This window comes from Pongo pygmaeus, chromosome 10 (genome assembly GCF_028885625.2).
Source record: "Pongo pygmaeus isolate AG05252 chromosome 10, NHGRI_mPonPyg2-v2.0_pri, whole genome shotgun sequence".
In the NCBI taxonomy this organism is placed as follows: domain Eukaryota; kingdom Metazoa; phylum Chordata; class Mammalia; order Primates; family Hominidae; genus Pongo; species Pongo pygmaeus.
Genome location: NC_072383.2, coordinates 24928143 through 24943939, shown reverse-complemented (window position 1 = coordinate 24943939; position 15797 = coordinate 24928143). Strand labels below are relative to the sequence as shown.

Genomic DNA, 15797 nt, shown 5'->3' with positions numbered 1-15797 from the left:
TACATGAATTAAATAATTTACAACAAAATGCTCTTATTGGACTTGTGTTGTTTTCTTCTAAACTTAGGCATTTGGTCATTTTATCTACAACTTAAAAGAAATTTCTCTTCGATACTTAAAAGTCTTAATCATTTCTATTATTTTTCTTCAAGGTGACTTGATTGAAATTTAGTATCTTTGATGATTAGAGAGATTCTGTGATCAAATGTTTTATCTCAAATAAAGGTGTTTCTGTTTTTGAGATAAGGAAATAAAATTATTACAATTTTTGATGATTGAAGGTAAAGTTAGGCAAAATTTTAAGTAGAACGCGCTTATTGCCATACTCTTTCTTGTAAATCATGAGAAAAGTATTGATAATTTTTTTCAAAACAATATAGAATTATGTTAAAACATTTACTACCTCTTTTTAATGAAAGCAGATTTGTATATAGGAGTCACAAAAGTTCCTTTAAACTAGTTTTCCTTCAGTTTTGCCATATTTATCACAATTAACTCTAATTAATCTTTTTCAAGTACTAAACATTATAAAATGATTTCAGTGGAGTTTAATTAAGTATTTTTTCTTCTGCTTTATTTATCAGGACTACTATTGCTTTAGGCACGTAGTAAGTATGGATTAATAGCAAAATAATGTAATGAAACAGAAAGACATTTTAGCTGGCAGATATACTTGTTTAGATAAATCTTAACCCTCTAGCCCAACTATTATGTTACTCATAATAAAACAGTCTTCTTACTAGAACGTTTTCTGGGTGTCTCCAGCCAATAAGACAAAGCCTAATTTTGGAGGAAAATTTTAGTGATTTACAGTTATTAGTGAAGCAGTAAGAAAACAAAGTAGCAAAGGAAGAACTGAATTGTGATCTCTGAATCATTGTAGGATGGAATCTGGCTGCCATAAACTGTTTTTAAATGTTTGTCTCCCTGTTTAGAAAAGGATAGAACAGTAGACGTGGAATTAACAAAACAAAAATGGACATTCTCTAGTTAGTTCTCCTGCTCACTTTAGGTACATTATTTCAAAAACTTTTAAAATATTCTGTGTCCAACTAGTAGTAAAGAAGCACTTATTTCTTTCAGATAATGACAAGAATCAGATTCTATTTCTGAGCCTTTCCTTATTTATCTTCAACTTGCGTTTGTTTTTCTTTTTTCATTTTATACCATTTCCTGGGAGAACCTTGTACCTTTACATCGTTTTGCGCATCTTATCCTCCCCTCCATCTCTGACTTTGGTGGCATGGAGGAGGCTGGGAAAAGCTATTTGGTTCAAGTAGTGATGCCGGCAAAGAGAAGAGCAAAAAGGTGGTGAAGAAGTGAAAAGTGCTGCTCTTATCAGAAAGAAGGAAAGGTGTAATGAAGTACTTGATCTCAATGCAGAGAACATCCCAGAAACTAAACATGTGGCAAGGAAAACATAGGGTGCAACCTCGTTGAAGGTCACTTGAAAAGTTGTTGTTGACCACATTTTTGATGAGCATGTTTTTAAATAGAGTTTGAACTTTAGTAATGTATAATAAAATATTTTGTATAAACTCAGATTATATTTAAAAACAGAATATTAATTTATTCATAAGTAAACATAGCTCAAAAGTAGTTTTGATTTTAGATTTACATGTTATGGTAAATTTTGTTGATCTCTGTTCTGGTGAAATACATAGTAAAGATTACAAGGAAGTTTATCTTTTTTATTATTCTATGTTGTCTGTTTCTATATTTCTTTGAAATCTGTGTTTCTACTTCAATTTATATTTTATGCCAGGACCTGATGAACTTGTTCGTGCCACTAAATAACGGTATAATGAACCAGGTTTTTGTATGTGGGAAGAAATGGGTGGAGAAGTATGGAGATTGGCGTGTTCTATATCAGAAACTGATGGCAAAGAGGATTTAGAGAAAAGAGAAGAAAAATGGTATAAAAGTTTGAAAGACTGCATGTTTACCATAAATACATTTTCTATTTAAAGGCTTCTGAATATTATATATGACAGACTTGGTTATAAAAATTTACATGGAATGCTCACAGAGTAAACTCTCAACTTAGAAAAATAAAGATGTTCAAAACGTGTAAGAGGGAAAAGGAAAGTCTGAACTATAAGATATAATAATAATTGAAATTCAGAGATAAGAGTAATGAAATCGGTGTTTTTTTCTTATTAAAGTGGTATGCTAAGTTTGTGTAATTCTGTTTATGCATCAAATAAAAGTGTTTGCTGTTTCATTCATTTGAATTAGAAACCTTTCTATTCCAGCTCAATGTGTGTTTTGATTTGCCATATTGGATAAGTAACGTTCTATTGTGAAACAATCTTTAATACGCAGTAAAGTTTAATTCCTAATATTGATTAGCCTTTTCACAACAACCTTAATTACAACAGGAACCAGACAAGTAAATGTAAATGTCCTGAACAAATAGTCTTGCTACTCGAAAAACTTAAGGCATATAACTTCCAGGAAAGTATTATTCTCTTTGAATTGCCAATTTTTATTTTGCTTTGCATATCCATATTCAGTGTTCCCCTCAGAAGATGCAATCTATTAAATATTTTTAATTAACAGAATTATTTTGAGACAGGGTCTCACTTTGTTGCCCAGGCTGTTGTGCAGGAGCACTATCATAGCTCACTGCAGCCTTGCTCTCCTGGGCTCAAGCAATCCCCCCACCTCAGCCTCCTGAGTTGCTCGGACTACAGGCATAGGCCATCATGCCCGGCTAATTTTGAAATTTTTTCATAGAGACGGAGTCTCCCAGTTTTTCAGGCTGGTGTCGAATTCCAGGGCTCAAGGGATCTTCTTGCCTTGGTCTCCTGAAGTGCTAGAATAAAGGGGTGAGCAACCACACCAAGCCCTCTGTGTCTGACCCATTCTTCATTACCCTGTTGAATTATTGTATTTTCTGGGAAGCATTTTCTGATTAGTGAGATATCATCTATTATCTATCTATCTCCTGTAGCACTCATGTTTTTAAAAAGGCATGCACCTTACACTATTCTTTCTTGATTTATTAATTATGTTGCTGTCTAATGGGCACATAGTATCTTTCACTAAATGTTTTTCCACTAATGAATGAATGGGTGGATAAATGGATGAGTAGGTATATATTTCCTGTTTCCATCAGAACTCTAACTTCCTTAAAGGTAAAGCAGAAGGGTCATCATATCTAAGTTGCCTGTTTTATTTATGACACAAAGGTAACTTGCTTGGCACAGAATAGGGACTCATTCAATTCATTAATTTATTTATAAAAGAAATACATTGCCAACTGTGTGCTAGGAATTATACTGCCCTATTATTAATTGTGTCTCATTTGGTGTAGAGGATTAGAATACTTTGGAAAACAAATGCAGAGCAATTTGCAAAGGCCTTTATCATACACATAAAGTCACATCCTTTGCATTAATTTTGGCAACATAAAGTGAAATGGTCAAAAACAGCACTGTACTTGAAAAAAATTTACATGAAAGACATGCTACATGATACAGGAACTGAAGAAATTAAAAATGACATTCTTGTTTTCCAGATGCTTCTATTGTAGTTTCAGATATTGTATATACTAATAAAAATGTTTAATTTTTTTATGCATGCAACTGAAAAGGTCGATGATATAGTTTGAGATTGGACAATGCTGCTTCTGCCGTGGTGGTAAGAAGGGATGGCTTTGTAGAAGAACTGGAATTTGAGTTTCCTCTTTCTAGATATTTATTTTTGCAATTTTTTATATATAACTGCAAACTTTAAGATAAATAATATTATTATGCTGAAAGAACAACCAGTAGAAGGCACTGCATCCTGGGATTTTAATTTGTGTATTATCTAGTCAAAGGTTAAAATATTTAAAGAAAGAAACTTTAAAAAAGAATCTACTATATAAGGAAAGCAATCCCTATTCTGAGTCTTTCATTTTATAATGTTCCAAATGCAGAATATCTTTAACTCTGTACATGTTGTCATTTTCCAGAATAATTGTACCAAAGAACATTTCCTAAAAGTTTTTTTAAAGTTTTTAGCAGTAAGTAGGTGATACCTCAGTAATAAGTCTATTAGTAGTTGACTATGTAGTGTTTATTGGTAAACTTACTTTTCTAATCTTTTACTTACACGTGTTAAATAAAGATAACAATTTTAACCAGAGCTATACTATTTTTCTCAAGTTTTTTGAGAATATTATTAGAGCTTACCAATTCCTTTATGCTGAAATTATTTTAAAAAGGATACGGTTATTGAACTCTATTTTCTTATTTCTGACAATACTGAGACATATTCGAAGCATATTTGTCTTGTAAGATTAAATCTTAAAGCTACACATAGGTAGGGCATAATCAGAGGGTTGCTGGTTTTAGTTAGTAGCTATTCATGTAACATGTATACTGGAAGACTATTATTTTCAGAAAGGGTCTAAGTACTGGGCAAGTAGCTGTGAACAAAAATATAGTCTGCCTATGTGGATCTCATAGTGGGAGAGATTGACCATAAACAAATAAGTGTAAAATATATCAAGTGACAATAAAGGCTGTGAACAAAATGGCGTAAGGACTAAGAATGGAACGGAGTGCAGGTTTTGGACGAATGACCAAGGAAGGCCTTACTGAGGAAATAACGTTTGAGCAGAAAACTAAATGAAGAGAGGAAGAAGGCAAGTGTGTGTCTAGGGTAGGAGGATTCCAGACTGACTAAAATACCAACTATGAAAAAAAAGTGCTTAAATCAATGATATATTATTTTCTTTTATTGCTGCTGTAACAAATCATCACAAACGTAGTGGCTTAAAAAATACAAATGTATTCTTTTACAGTTTTGGAGGTCAGAAGTCCTGAAATCAAGGTGTCGTCAGGTCCACATTTCTTCTAGAGGCTCTAGGAGAGGATCTGTTCCATTGCATTTTCTAGCTTGTAGAGGCTGCCTACGTTCCTTGGTTCATGGCCTCATCTTCCATCTTCAAAGCCAGTAGCGTAGTATCATCCAGTCTCTTCCTCTGACTCTGACTTTTCTTCTCCCTCTTATATGGGTGTTTATGATTTCTTTGGACTCACCAACAATATTCAGAATAATCTCCCGATTTCAAAATTCAAAATACTTAATTACACATGCAAAAAGTCCCTTTTGACATGTATTAAGACCTGGACATCTTGGTTTGGGGGGCATTATTCTCTTTTTTGTTGTTGTTGTTTTTTGTTTTGAGACAGAGTCTTGCTCTGTCACCAGGCTGGAGTGCAGTGGCGCGATCTCAGCTCACTGCAACCTCCGCTTCCCAGGTTCAAGTGATTCCCCTGCCTCAGCCTCCCAAGTAGCTGGAACTACAGGTGTGCACCACCACACCCAGCTAATTTTTTGTATTTTAGTAGAGACGGGGTTTCACCATGTTGGCTAGGCTGACCTCGTGATCCACCCATCTCAGCCTCCCAAAGTGCTGGGATTACAGGCATGAGCCACTGCACTTGGCCTGGGGGGCGGGCATTATTCTTACTACTACAAATTATTTGCAACATTGACTGCGTATTAAAATCACGGGGAGCTTTAAAAATTTCTGATACCTGGTCACCCTCCAGAACCAATAACATCAGAATTTCTAAGGGTAAAACCCAGGGATAAGTATTTTTTAAACCTCTCCAGGTAATTCCAATGTGCAGGCAAAGGTTTAGAACCACTGCTTTATCTTTCTGTTGCAGTCTTACACCTTCTACCCTACCACTAAGTTTGCCATCCATGTCTGAACACATTGGAGACAGCCTACTTGCAGAGTGATTATAAGGCATATGGAGAGCCTTCAGCCAATAGCAAAAGACCCCAGTAGTTTTCTATTTACTGTCACATTTATCAAGAGTAGCTTAATTATGCAGAATGCTACAAGGGGAAGTAAAGGGAAGGAGACTCCTGTAAAAGCAAGTTGCTTTTTACAAGTGAGCATGTTTCTTATTTTGTTCATGTAACTCAGCAATTCCAGGAGTCTTACAGGCTACAGTTGGGATTTGATCCATATTCCTCAATCTCTTCTTTTTTTCAAGTAAGCTTGAACCCTAAATTTATGTAATACTTTCTAAAAGTATCTCTGCATCTTTGCTTTTATTATTACTTCCTATACGAAATTCCCTCTCTATTTATCCTAAGGCTTTTGTTTATCCCTTTTCCTTGAAAGTCAACTGGTTCAACAATTCTGTGAGGCATTTAAGGATACTCTGGTCCTCAAGAAACTCTCAGATACTTAGCTATAATGTCATTTGATCTTCGGACTGAACTGTCTTGCATTAGTATTTATCCTTTTACTTAAAATATTCTCAACCAGCTCATAAGCTTCTTTAACCAGAGGCCGAGAAATAGGTTTTTTATTCCCATTAAATAAGTGTCTTGCACATGGTAGATGATCATCAAATAGTTGTTGATGATTTGGAAGATTTTGCTTATGCCTTAAAATTAGATGTCATTTCTTTCAAGAAAGTGTTTTGACCACAAAGTGAGGTAAGTCCAGTGTTATGTCATCATACTCCCCGAGGCAGTTTCACATTAGATTATATTTGTCTGTCTTATGTCAGTTTCTTTGAAGTCTGAGTTTTGTTCATTGGTAAGCCTAGCATCACAGAAGTGACAAAAATGATCTCTAAAGGATAAGAGCATATGCCAGCCTAGATGCTCACATTGTTACAAATTGCAACACAGGTATGTAGTTAGTGTAAGTCATATGATGTAAGCTATATATCTCAGAGAAACAAAATATGCACCCTTGTGGTGGCTTTTTTTTTTTTTTTTTGAGACAGAGTTTTGCTCTTGTTGCCCAGGCTAGATGCAATGGCATGATCTCGGCTCACTGGAACCTCTGCCTCCCAGGTTCAAGTGATTCTCCTGTCTCAGCCTCCTAAGTAGCTGACATTACAGGCATGCACCACCATGCCTGGCTAATTTTGTATGTTTAGTAGAAACGGGGTTTCTCCATGTTGGTCAGGCTGATCTGGAACTCCTGACTTCATGTGATCTGCCCGCCTCAGCCTCCCAAAGTGCTGGGATTATAGGTGTGAGCCACTGCAACCGGCCTGTGGTGCCTCCTTAATGAGACTTTTTTCTGCCCAAGGTGAAACACTTTGATAGATGGACAAAAATTTAAGAATCTAATGTTATTGGTGATTTTGTTGTCAATATTTTTGAGAAGTACTACGGGTCATAGTAAACATGAATAATACAACCAACAGATTGATATATCTATATGTAATTTGTTATATAGTTTACTTTTCTGACTCAGTAGCCTATTATTGAAATATAACCATGGTTGCTTTTCTTATAACGATTTAACAAATCTTTAAGCAATCTTTTACCTGAATTAAAAATACTTTCAAGGCCAATGCATTAAGAACATTCTATAACACTCTGAAAATGGAATTGAAATAAGCATGAAATATGTGACATTCTAGGATCAGTTGCCTTCCGGCATCATGACTGTTTCACATTCAGTGTTATAAACCTTAACCTTTTTTGCTCTCTAGAATGCTATATATAGAGAATACACACTCAGTTAAATAGAAAGTTAATTTAGGTTCTGAAGTAACAAGAAGTTTTGATAAAAACTATCAATGTCTTGTCTGTCTACCTTAGCAACCTGTGTCTACTTTTGGACTTTCAGTTTTCATAATTGATGTTAATAATGATATTAATAAAGTAGAAATCAACAGAAAGGTCATGGTTCTGAAGGTCGTAGAATTGTATTAACTTAGGAAAGGCTAGCTGATCTTGCTTTCTGCTTTCATGACTCAGAAACTGGCTCTTGTCAATAGACTAGAGTTTTTAGACATTGAGAGACTGTACATGAGGCTGAGGCAGACACCAGAATACCAATGTATTAATTCCAGTAAGAATGATAATGCCCAGTCAGACCACAAATGCTAAGGTTTGTATAACAAAGGGATAATCTCCTTATAGTCAAGCTACATGCGAAACTAAGAAATAACTGGAAGTTTCCTTATTAGTTTAATAAATCACTTCACAAAGACCTTCAACATTTTAAGCCCGTTCTGTCCACAAACTCTTTACATGAGAATCAGAAGTTTGCCTGTAGAACATCGAATCAGAACAGTAGCAATTAAATATCTCTAGTGTTCATGGGTTATTATGTTTAGTTAATATATCAATTTAGTGTGTGATATGATATTGCCAATGAAACTAGAATTATTCTGGCTTTGTTAACTCCAGCTCCTCACATGCTTAGAGTATACTTGGAATAGGCCTTGTTCATGGAATTGGAAATAGTTAAAATTACTTGAAATGTGGTATCCAAATCTACTTACTTCTCCTTTAGACAATGCTGACATGGTAGCTGCCCCTATTTCCTCCTCTTTATCTGTTTCTTTGGCTGATCAACACCTGTACTATTAAGATTTTGTTTTGAACACTTGCTATTACATCTGATCGGTTTACTGTTAAGTATTGCTGGCCAGGGAGCATTTATCTAATGGGAAACTTTGTATTTTATGTTGATTTTATAGTGAAACCCTTTACTAGGCAATCTGTTTTCCTCATGTTTGAGTGTTTTTGTTTTTTGAGGGTGGGTGGGCCGCACTGTAAGTTTTAGTTTGTTAAATAAACGTGGGCTATTATTTATTGAGTATGTATTCTGTGATAAATAATACACTAGTTATTTGTCACATGATACGTAGTCCATTTTCGAAAAGCCTTATGAGGTAGATATCTTTCACCTTAAAGATGAGTAAGTTGAGACAGAGAAATTAAGTCTCAGCTAGTAAGTGACAGAATCAGTATTTTCATTCCGACTTGTCTGATTCTAAAGCCTTTATTTTTTTCTACTGTCCTAATATTTTTAATAGAATATCTCCTGTGCTTGAATGCATTTTTTCTTTTGAAACTTCTAACACTAAAAATAACATTATTCAGCAATGACTAGAGGCATTTGTAGGAAAACATTTTAAATTTAAAAATTTAAAAATCAGTGATCTATATGAAGGAAGTGTTGTGGTAGTTAGTAAATACTTCCCTGCATCCCATCCCACTGGTCTAGAATAAGAATGAATGATTTTGTAAACAGTCTTTGTTTGTTGAACAGAAGATAACAGCTTTTTCAAGGTCAGATTAAGTTGTAAATACTACAAGAAAGTTTTTTAAATTAAATATTTTAACTTGACATTATTTCTATAGAAATAATTTAATGAAAGGAAAAGGAAGTTTCTATTTAAAATATTTGCCACATATTTTTAACCTCTGATAATATTCTGAATCAGACTCAACTACGAAGAAAATGTTTAATTCTTGTTCAATTATCTAAGCTCATTTTCATGTAGACTTTAGCTCATCAAAACAAAATATCCTTCTTTGGATTTTTTTTCTTTTATTTAAGTATCCTAACGATAAATAAGTCAGAATTATTCACATCTAAATCATTCAGACTTGTGAAAATAGAATTGAAATATTTTAATATTCTCATCTTTTTTTTTTTTTTACTACCATGCAACTTTGTTATTATAACTAAATGCCCAAATTGGGTAATTTGGGGAGATGAGGGAAAGAAAATTCTCAAATGTTTTAAGATTAGCAGTGATTGTAAAATTTATTCAATCCTTAATAAGCTTTAAACAAATATTAAACTTTCTGTCAGTTGCTCTGAGGTTTGCTTATAACCAATATTTCTACATTTTACAATAATCTTACTTTCAATAAAATGCAAATTTGTTTTAATGGCAATCATTTATATATTGAGTCTATTTTTTGATGAAAGAAATTTTAGTTATTTCTCTTCTTTTAAACTGCCAACAGTATTTGCTATTCATAGATGTTCTGTCTTCAATAAGGTCTATCAGAGTGTAAAACTAGATAGGTATTTTTCTTCCCTCTAAATGGAATGGTCTTTCATTATGCAGTGTTCTTAGGTGAATTCTCTTGTTTAAGAAGCCAGAATACAAGAGAGTGCTATATTAGTGTATTATTCTCACAACAAACAAGCACTGTTCTGTTGCTACCTGCTTGGCCATTGTTTCTGATTGTGTGTGCTTTGCAGTGGTATTTGGATGGTTTCCTGCTCTCTGCTAGCACAAAAAGGCATTTCTGTTACAATGGCCCCTAACCACACAATGACGGCATTAAGGATTTATGTGGAGGTTTCATTATTTTCTCCTCTTTTGTTCCTTCCAGGATGTCTTCCAAGCGACCAGCCTCTCCGTATGGGGAAGCAGATGGAGAGGTAGCCATGGTGACAAGCAGACAGAAAGTGGAAGAAGAGGAGAGTGACGGGCTCCCAGCCTTTCACCTTCCCTTGCATGTGAGTTTTCCCAACAAGCCTCACTCTGAGGAATTTCAGCCAGTTTCTCTGCTGACGCAAGAGACTTGTGGCCATAGGACTCCCACTTCTCAGCACAATACAATGGTAGGTTTCTCATGGTTTATTGTGCCTGCACTCACTTTTTGACCAGTCTACTCCTCTAACAGTTTGGCCTCAGTCCTTTGCTTTATAATTAACATCTACTTAAGAACCCATGCACAAGATTCACCCCTGGCATCTTAGAATTCTTTAAATTTGTTCCAATAAGCAGCATAAGGTATGCTGTTTTCTGTTTCTTTTGTATTTTTCAAGACTTCTTGCATTTGAGACACTTACAATTTAATTAGAGGGGAAAAAACATACAAAATATAAAAATAATGTTAAAGTAAGATATTTAAAATTATTCAGCATGAAAATTTGGTGTCATACTTTTTCCAATAAAAGTTTTTTTTTCTGATAGAGTTACAATGAACATAGTTTGAACATTTCCAACATGATAAATCAGTGTTTTTCTATTTTTTGCTTTGCCAAGATTGGATTCTGTAATATTCCCTAACAGTACTTAGAATTTCATAGAAGAATATATTTCATAGAGACTATAGTTTTCTAATATGACTACACTAATTTCTAACTCAGGCCTGTTCACACTGTTGTTTTGTTAATTCAGTAATTTTTTTTTTTTTTTTTTTTTGCATCCTATTCTGGAACATGCAACTCTGGGTAAATCCTCTGACCCCTTATCCTGGGGTCTGGATCACTGTAGAAGATTAGGAAACCAGGACTTTGTGGATGAGAGGAAAGAAGCCAGCATAGCATCTCTGGCTGCAGCTTAAACAGCACACATAAACACAAATAAGTCATTGTGGTCCTTCTTAGCAACTTAAATACATAGAATCATAATGTTAAGAAGGTAGTGGGGCACTTACCACCGTTAAAGGCATCCTCACCTTTTCAACGTGGCTGCTTGGGTGGATCACGTTTTTGTGACTGCTCCACCTTTTCTACTTTAAGGATGTTAGTGTTGTTAATTTGAACCTGAATTACACCAACAAAAATATATTTTATCTTACATTCGTCTACCTTTAAAGACAGCTCTAATTCTGCTAAATCTTTTTTTTCCTCCAGGAAATTATTGCTTGTCGTAAATATACTTAGAGCTGAAATATGTCCACTTGTTCACGTTTTTGAATTATTTCATGTGGAATTAAATCAAGAAGAAGAATCAGTTATCTTCTGATAGCTGTGTAATAGATCAATACTTTGATTTTCATATTAGATTTAAATATTCCCATTCAACATTTCAGCCTCATAGGTCAAGATTTCTTCGGGCATTTGACAATGGCAAGATTTTTCCACCAGGAATGTTTTAGGTCGGGGGCATGGTGGCTCACACCTGTAATCCCAGCACTTTGGGAGGCCAAGGTGTGTAGATCACTTGAGGTCAGGAGTTCAAGACTAGCTGGCCAACGTTAGTGAAACCTCATCTCTACTGAAGATACAAAGATAAGCTGGGCGTGGTGACACGTGCCTGTAATCCCAGCTACGCGGGAAGCTGAGGCAGGAGAATCGCTTGAATCCAGGAGGCGGAGGTTGCAGTGAGCCGAGATCACACCACTACCCTCAAGCCTGGTGACAGAGCGAGACTCCATCTCAAAAAAATAAAATAAAATAATAATAATAATAATAATAGTAATGTTTTAGCTAACTCATATGTCAGACATATAGAAGTGGTGTTGATAGCACTTCTTGATGGTATAATAACTCATTTAACCTTCACAGTAATTCAGTGAGGTATTATTATTAATTCTGTTTTACAGATGAGAAAACTGAGGCAAAGAGAGGTTAAATAACTTGTTCAGATCAGCTAATTCATGGAAGGTCTGGGATTTAACTAAGCATTCTGTCTTTGGAGTCCATGCTTGCAAACATTATGCATGCTGCTTCTTCACAAGAGCACAGGCATATTTTATATTCTGATTATCTATTTCTTTGCAAGTTAAATCTTACTGCACATCATTCCTCCCTCTCCTTTTTACTGTGAGCTTACGTAAGTTATGTACAATGATCAAACTTTTTATCTTCCTCTTACAAAGGTTAAACTAGGAAAAGGAGAAAATGGGTAGTACACAGGTCAGTAGGGTAAGGGAGTCAGACATTCCATTTGGCATTACATCACTCCTTATGCCTTTTCCACTTTTAATACTTTCGTCACTGTCCTCTTTCAGAAAGTATCTAATTAGGAATACTGTGATAGTACCATAAACACAAACATATACATTTGAAGAGATGGATGTAGATACTTATGACTAGAAGAATACCAAAAAGATAAAGGGAAGATGATTTTAAGTATACTCAAGGATGAGTATGAGAAAAGTATATTAAATTGATACATACATAATGTAGTTTCATGAGGGGATGCTGTGATGTAGATAGTTAATACAAATGAAACCATTCCTTTTTTTTTTTTTTTTTTTTTTGAGATGGAGTCTCACCCTGTCACCAGGCTGGAGAGCAGTGGCGTGATCTCAGCTCACTGCAACCTCCACCTACTAGGTTTAAGCAGTTCTGCTGCCTCAGCCTCCCAAGTAGATGGGATTACAGGCCCCCACCACCAAGCCCAGCTAATTTTTATATTTTTATTAGAGTCAGGGTTTCACCATGTTAGCCAGGATGGTCTCAATCCCCTGACCTTGTGATCCGCCCACCTCGGCCTCCCAAAGTACTGGGATTACAGGCGTGAGCCACCACACCTGGCCAAAACCATTCCATTTTTAATGGTGAATTCAGTCTAACTAAAAAACGATGAACTGCCTATGCTGTACCATGTTTTATGCTAGACACTATGGAAATAGATTTGAGTAAGATACAAACTTCTTTCTTCAATGAACTTCATCTAAAGCAGAAGTTCTCTTTAATTTTTTTAGAGACAGGATTACGCAGGCTGTAATGCAGTGGTGCAATTGTAGCTCACCGTAGCCTTGAACTCCTGGGCTCTAAAGCAGAGTTTCTTAACTGGGGTCTATAGATCTCCTAAAAACGAATTGAGAATTTTTCTATATGTCAGCATATCAGAGTAGCACTATGGTTTCCATTGGATTCTTAAGTAGATCTGTAACCCAAAAAGGTTAAGATCTGTTATTCTAGAAGTTAGTACAGTTTGGATACAAATGATTGTTTTAGTGACATCAGCACTTATACTTTTCTCTTATATTTTTAATTAGTTTCTAAATTTGTTTCTGCTGCATATGTTTCTTGATTCCAGCTGTTTTTTTCTGTCCTGAGTAAATAGTTGGAAGAGTTACCTATATGATATCAAACATTCAACCTCTTTCCAAACTTAATTTCAACTTCCACAAGACTTGATTTCCTGATAAATGACTTGGATTGTTTACGTCACTTTTGAAACTAATGTGTGCCCTGTTGCACATAGGATTTAGTCCAAAACACCTTTTCTTAGCAAAAGAAAAATCTCTATAGACTAGCATCAAACCGTGGCTTTAGTGTCTTCTATTAACACATCCTACTGCGGACACAATGCCCTGGTAATGCCAAGCTTTTCACACATGTTCATGAGCATACCAGATGGCCTTTGAATGGCACAGTTTTATTCTTTCTACTTGGAAAACTCTCTATTTTCACATGTTACCTTCCTGGTGAATTATATTTCTCCCACAAGACTCAGTTCAAAAATTGCTTTTTGTTAGATGCTTTTACTGACCTCCCAAGGCAAAATGGTTACTGCATTATTATTTCATCCATGAGAATTATTTATATATTTTCTCATGATCTACAATTTATTTATTTACATGTCTGCCTTTTTATATACTGTATTCCTTTTTGAAGGTATAGTCATATATATGTATATTTATGTTTCTGGGATCTAACATATACTAGATATTCAACTTATGACTATTGACTAAGTTTACATGGATGAGTAAATGTGTTTTAGGCAGAGTAGTTAAGGACAGTAATTAATAGTGATTTCATTTTCTAGCAATTTTAGAACTAAAGTAGAATCTACTAATGTATAATATATCCAGAAAGCAGAAAGTCGTGATATATTCAAATTATTAAACTGATTAAGATATATTTTACTCATGTATCAAAGTTATTGAATGTATTTGTAGTATTCTTCAATATAAATAATTTCTCTTTTTATTCTGGCTACCAGGCCATTGTCATATTCACAAAATAGGTTCTTTTATTTCAGTAAGGAAATACATTTCTCTCTTTTTTTCTATTCCATATCTTTGAAAACAGAGAATGCTTCATAGTCTTTATATCATAGAGTTCAATTTAAGAAAAAAAAAGAAGGCAGTTTTTCATTGTGTATTTGTGTGTGACATTCATACTCCATTCTTAAATAAAGAAGAGAGATGCTGGGACGTATATGTTTTGTATTGCCTGAATAGGTTAGAGACAAAATACAACTGTTAAGTGATCCCTGTAATGCTGGCTTGAAGTTACGGAGAAATGCTTTCAGTATAAAACTTAAGTTGGAAAGAGTTCTTGAGATAGAAGTTCTGTACACTTAATTACTATTCCCATATAAAGACTTTGAGGAATTAGGATGCTTTGTTCAGTTTCAGGTTATGCGAATGTTAAGGTTTGAAACTGAGTCAGATAAAGATGTAATTCTTCCTTTCTGAAATTGTGTTTATTGCCTCACTATTTTGGAGAAACAAATGCCTAAGAGCGACTTACAAACAGCTGTAAGTGGTATAAATACTTAAAGTTCATTTATTCCTGGAATATTTCACTCAGAGTGCACTACAGATGAGCTTTCTTAAGCGCACTATATACATACACATATATTCATAAAATATTGTCAGATTTCTAATCAATGTAAGACTGAGACACAGATTGTTATAAGTCTATGAAAAAGACTGATTCTGTTGGTTCCTTCTCTGAAGCTTTCATAATCTTGCCAAGCAATTAAGAGCAACATTTGATTCTTATATAATCTTTGCAAAGTTGAAAGCAATGTGAACGTATGATTCTGACATCAGTGAAAAGGCAGTCCTGAGCTTTATTCTTATTGGTAGTTAAATCTCCAATTGTCGCCTTTATTGTTTTTCTTTTTTTCTTTTTTTTTTTTTCAACTTGACTTTGGAGGCTGTTGCTTCAAAATTTCAGAGACAAGCAAGAATCACTGTAATTTTGGGGTCACTTTTAATAATAGTTTGGATACAGATGGATTTATTTGATGATGGAAAGGACTCACCAGAATGCATCCTCATGTCAATCAATATGAGTACTTGTGGGCACCAGAAGGGAATAGAGTACTCTGAAGAGAAATCAAGTAGCAATGTCAGATGCAGCTGGGGTAACTCTATGGTGACCGTTTTGGTGCCCGTTTTCTGTCTGGTTGTATGCTACTTCTTTGCTGCTTCTGTTGGTTAGATTGTTGTTCCAGTGTCAAATGCGATATGAAATGAAAGTCTTAACCACCTGTGGTTGTTGAATAATCAGTTGTCATTTTTTTTAAATAAAAAGCATGTCTTATCCTAGCCAAATTCTCTTTTAATTCCTTAAAATACTTGTG

At 34.7% G+C, this 15797-nt stretch overlaps 1 protein-coding gene across 17 annotated transcripts in view; it reads left to right on the top strand.

The window, feature by feature from the left end:
• SOX5 (SRY-box transcription factor 5) overlaps nucleotides 1–15797 on the top strand; it is a 1038078-nt gene that overhangs the window by 656025 nt on the left and 366256 nt on the right. For 15 of the 17 annotated variants that reach the window (XM_054445328.2, XM_054445330.2, XM_054445334.2 and 12 more), the window contains one exon: nucleotides 10126–10357. In XM_054445328.2, the coding sequence (XP_054301303.1) occupies nucleotides 10127–10357 (231 nt within the window). In that variant the 5' untranslated portion in view covers nucleotide 10126. The remainder of the gene's footprint in view (nucleotides 1–10125; nucleotides 10358–15797) is intronic. The other 2 variants (XM_054445336.2, XM_054445335.2) reach the window with 1 other exon arrangement.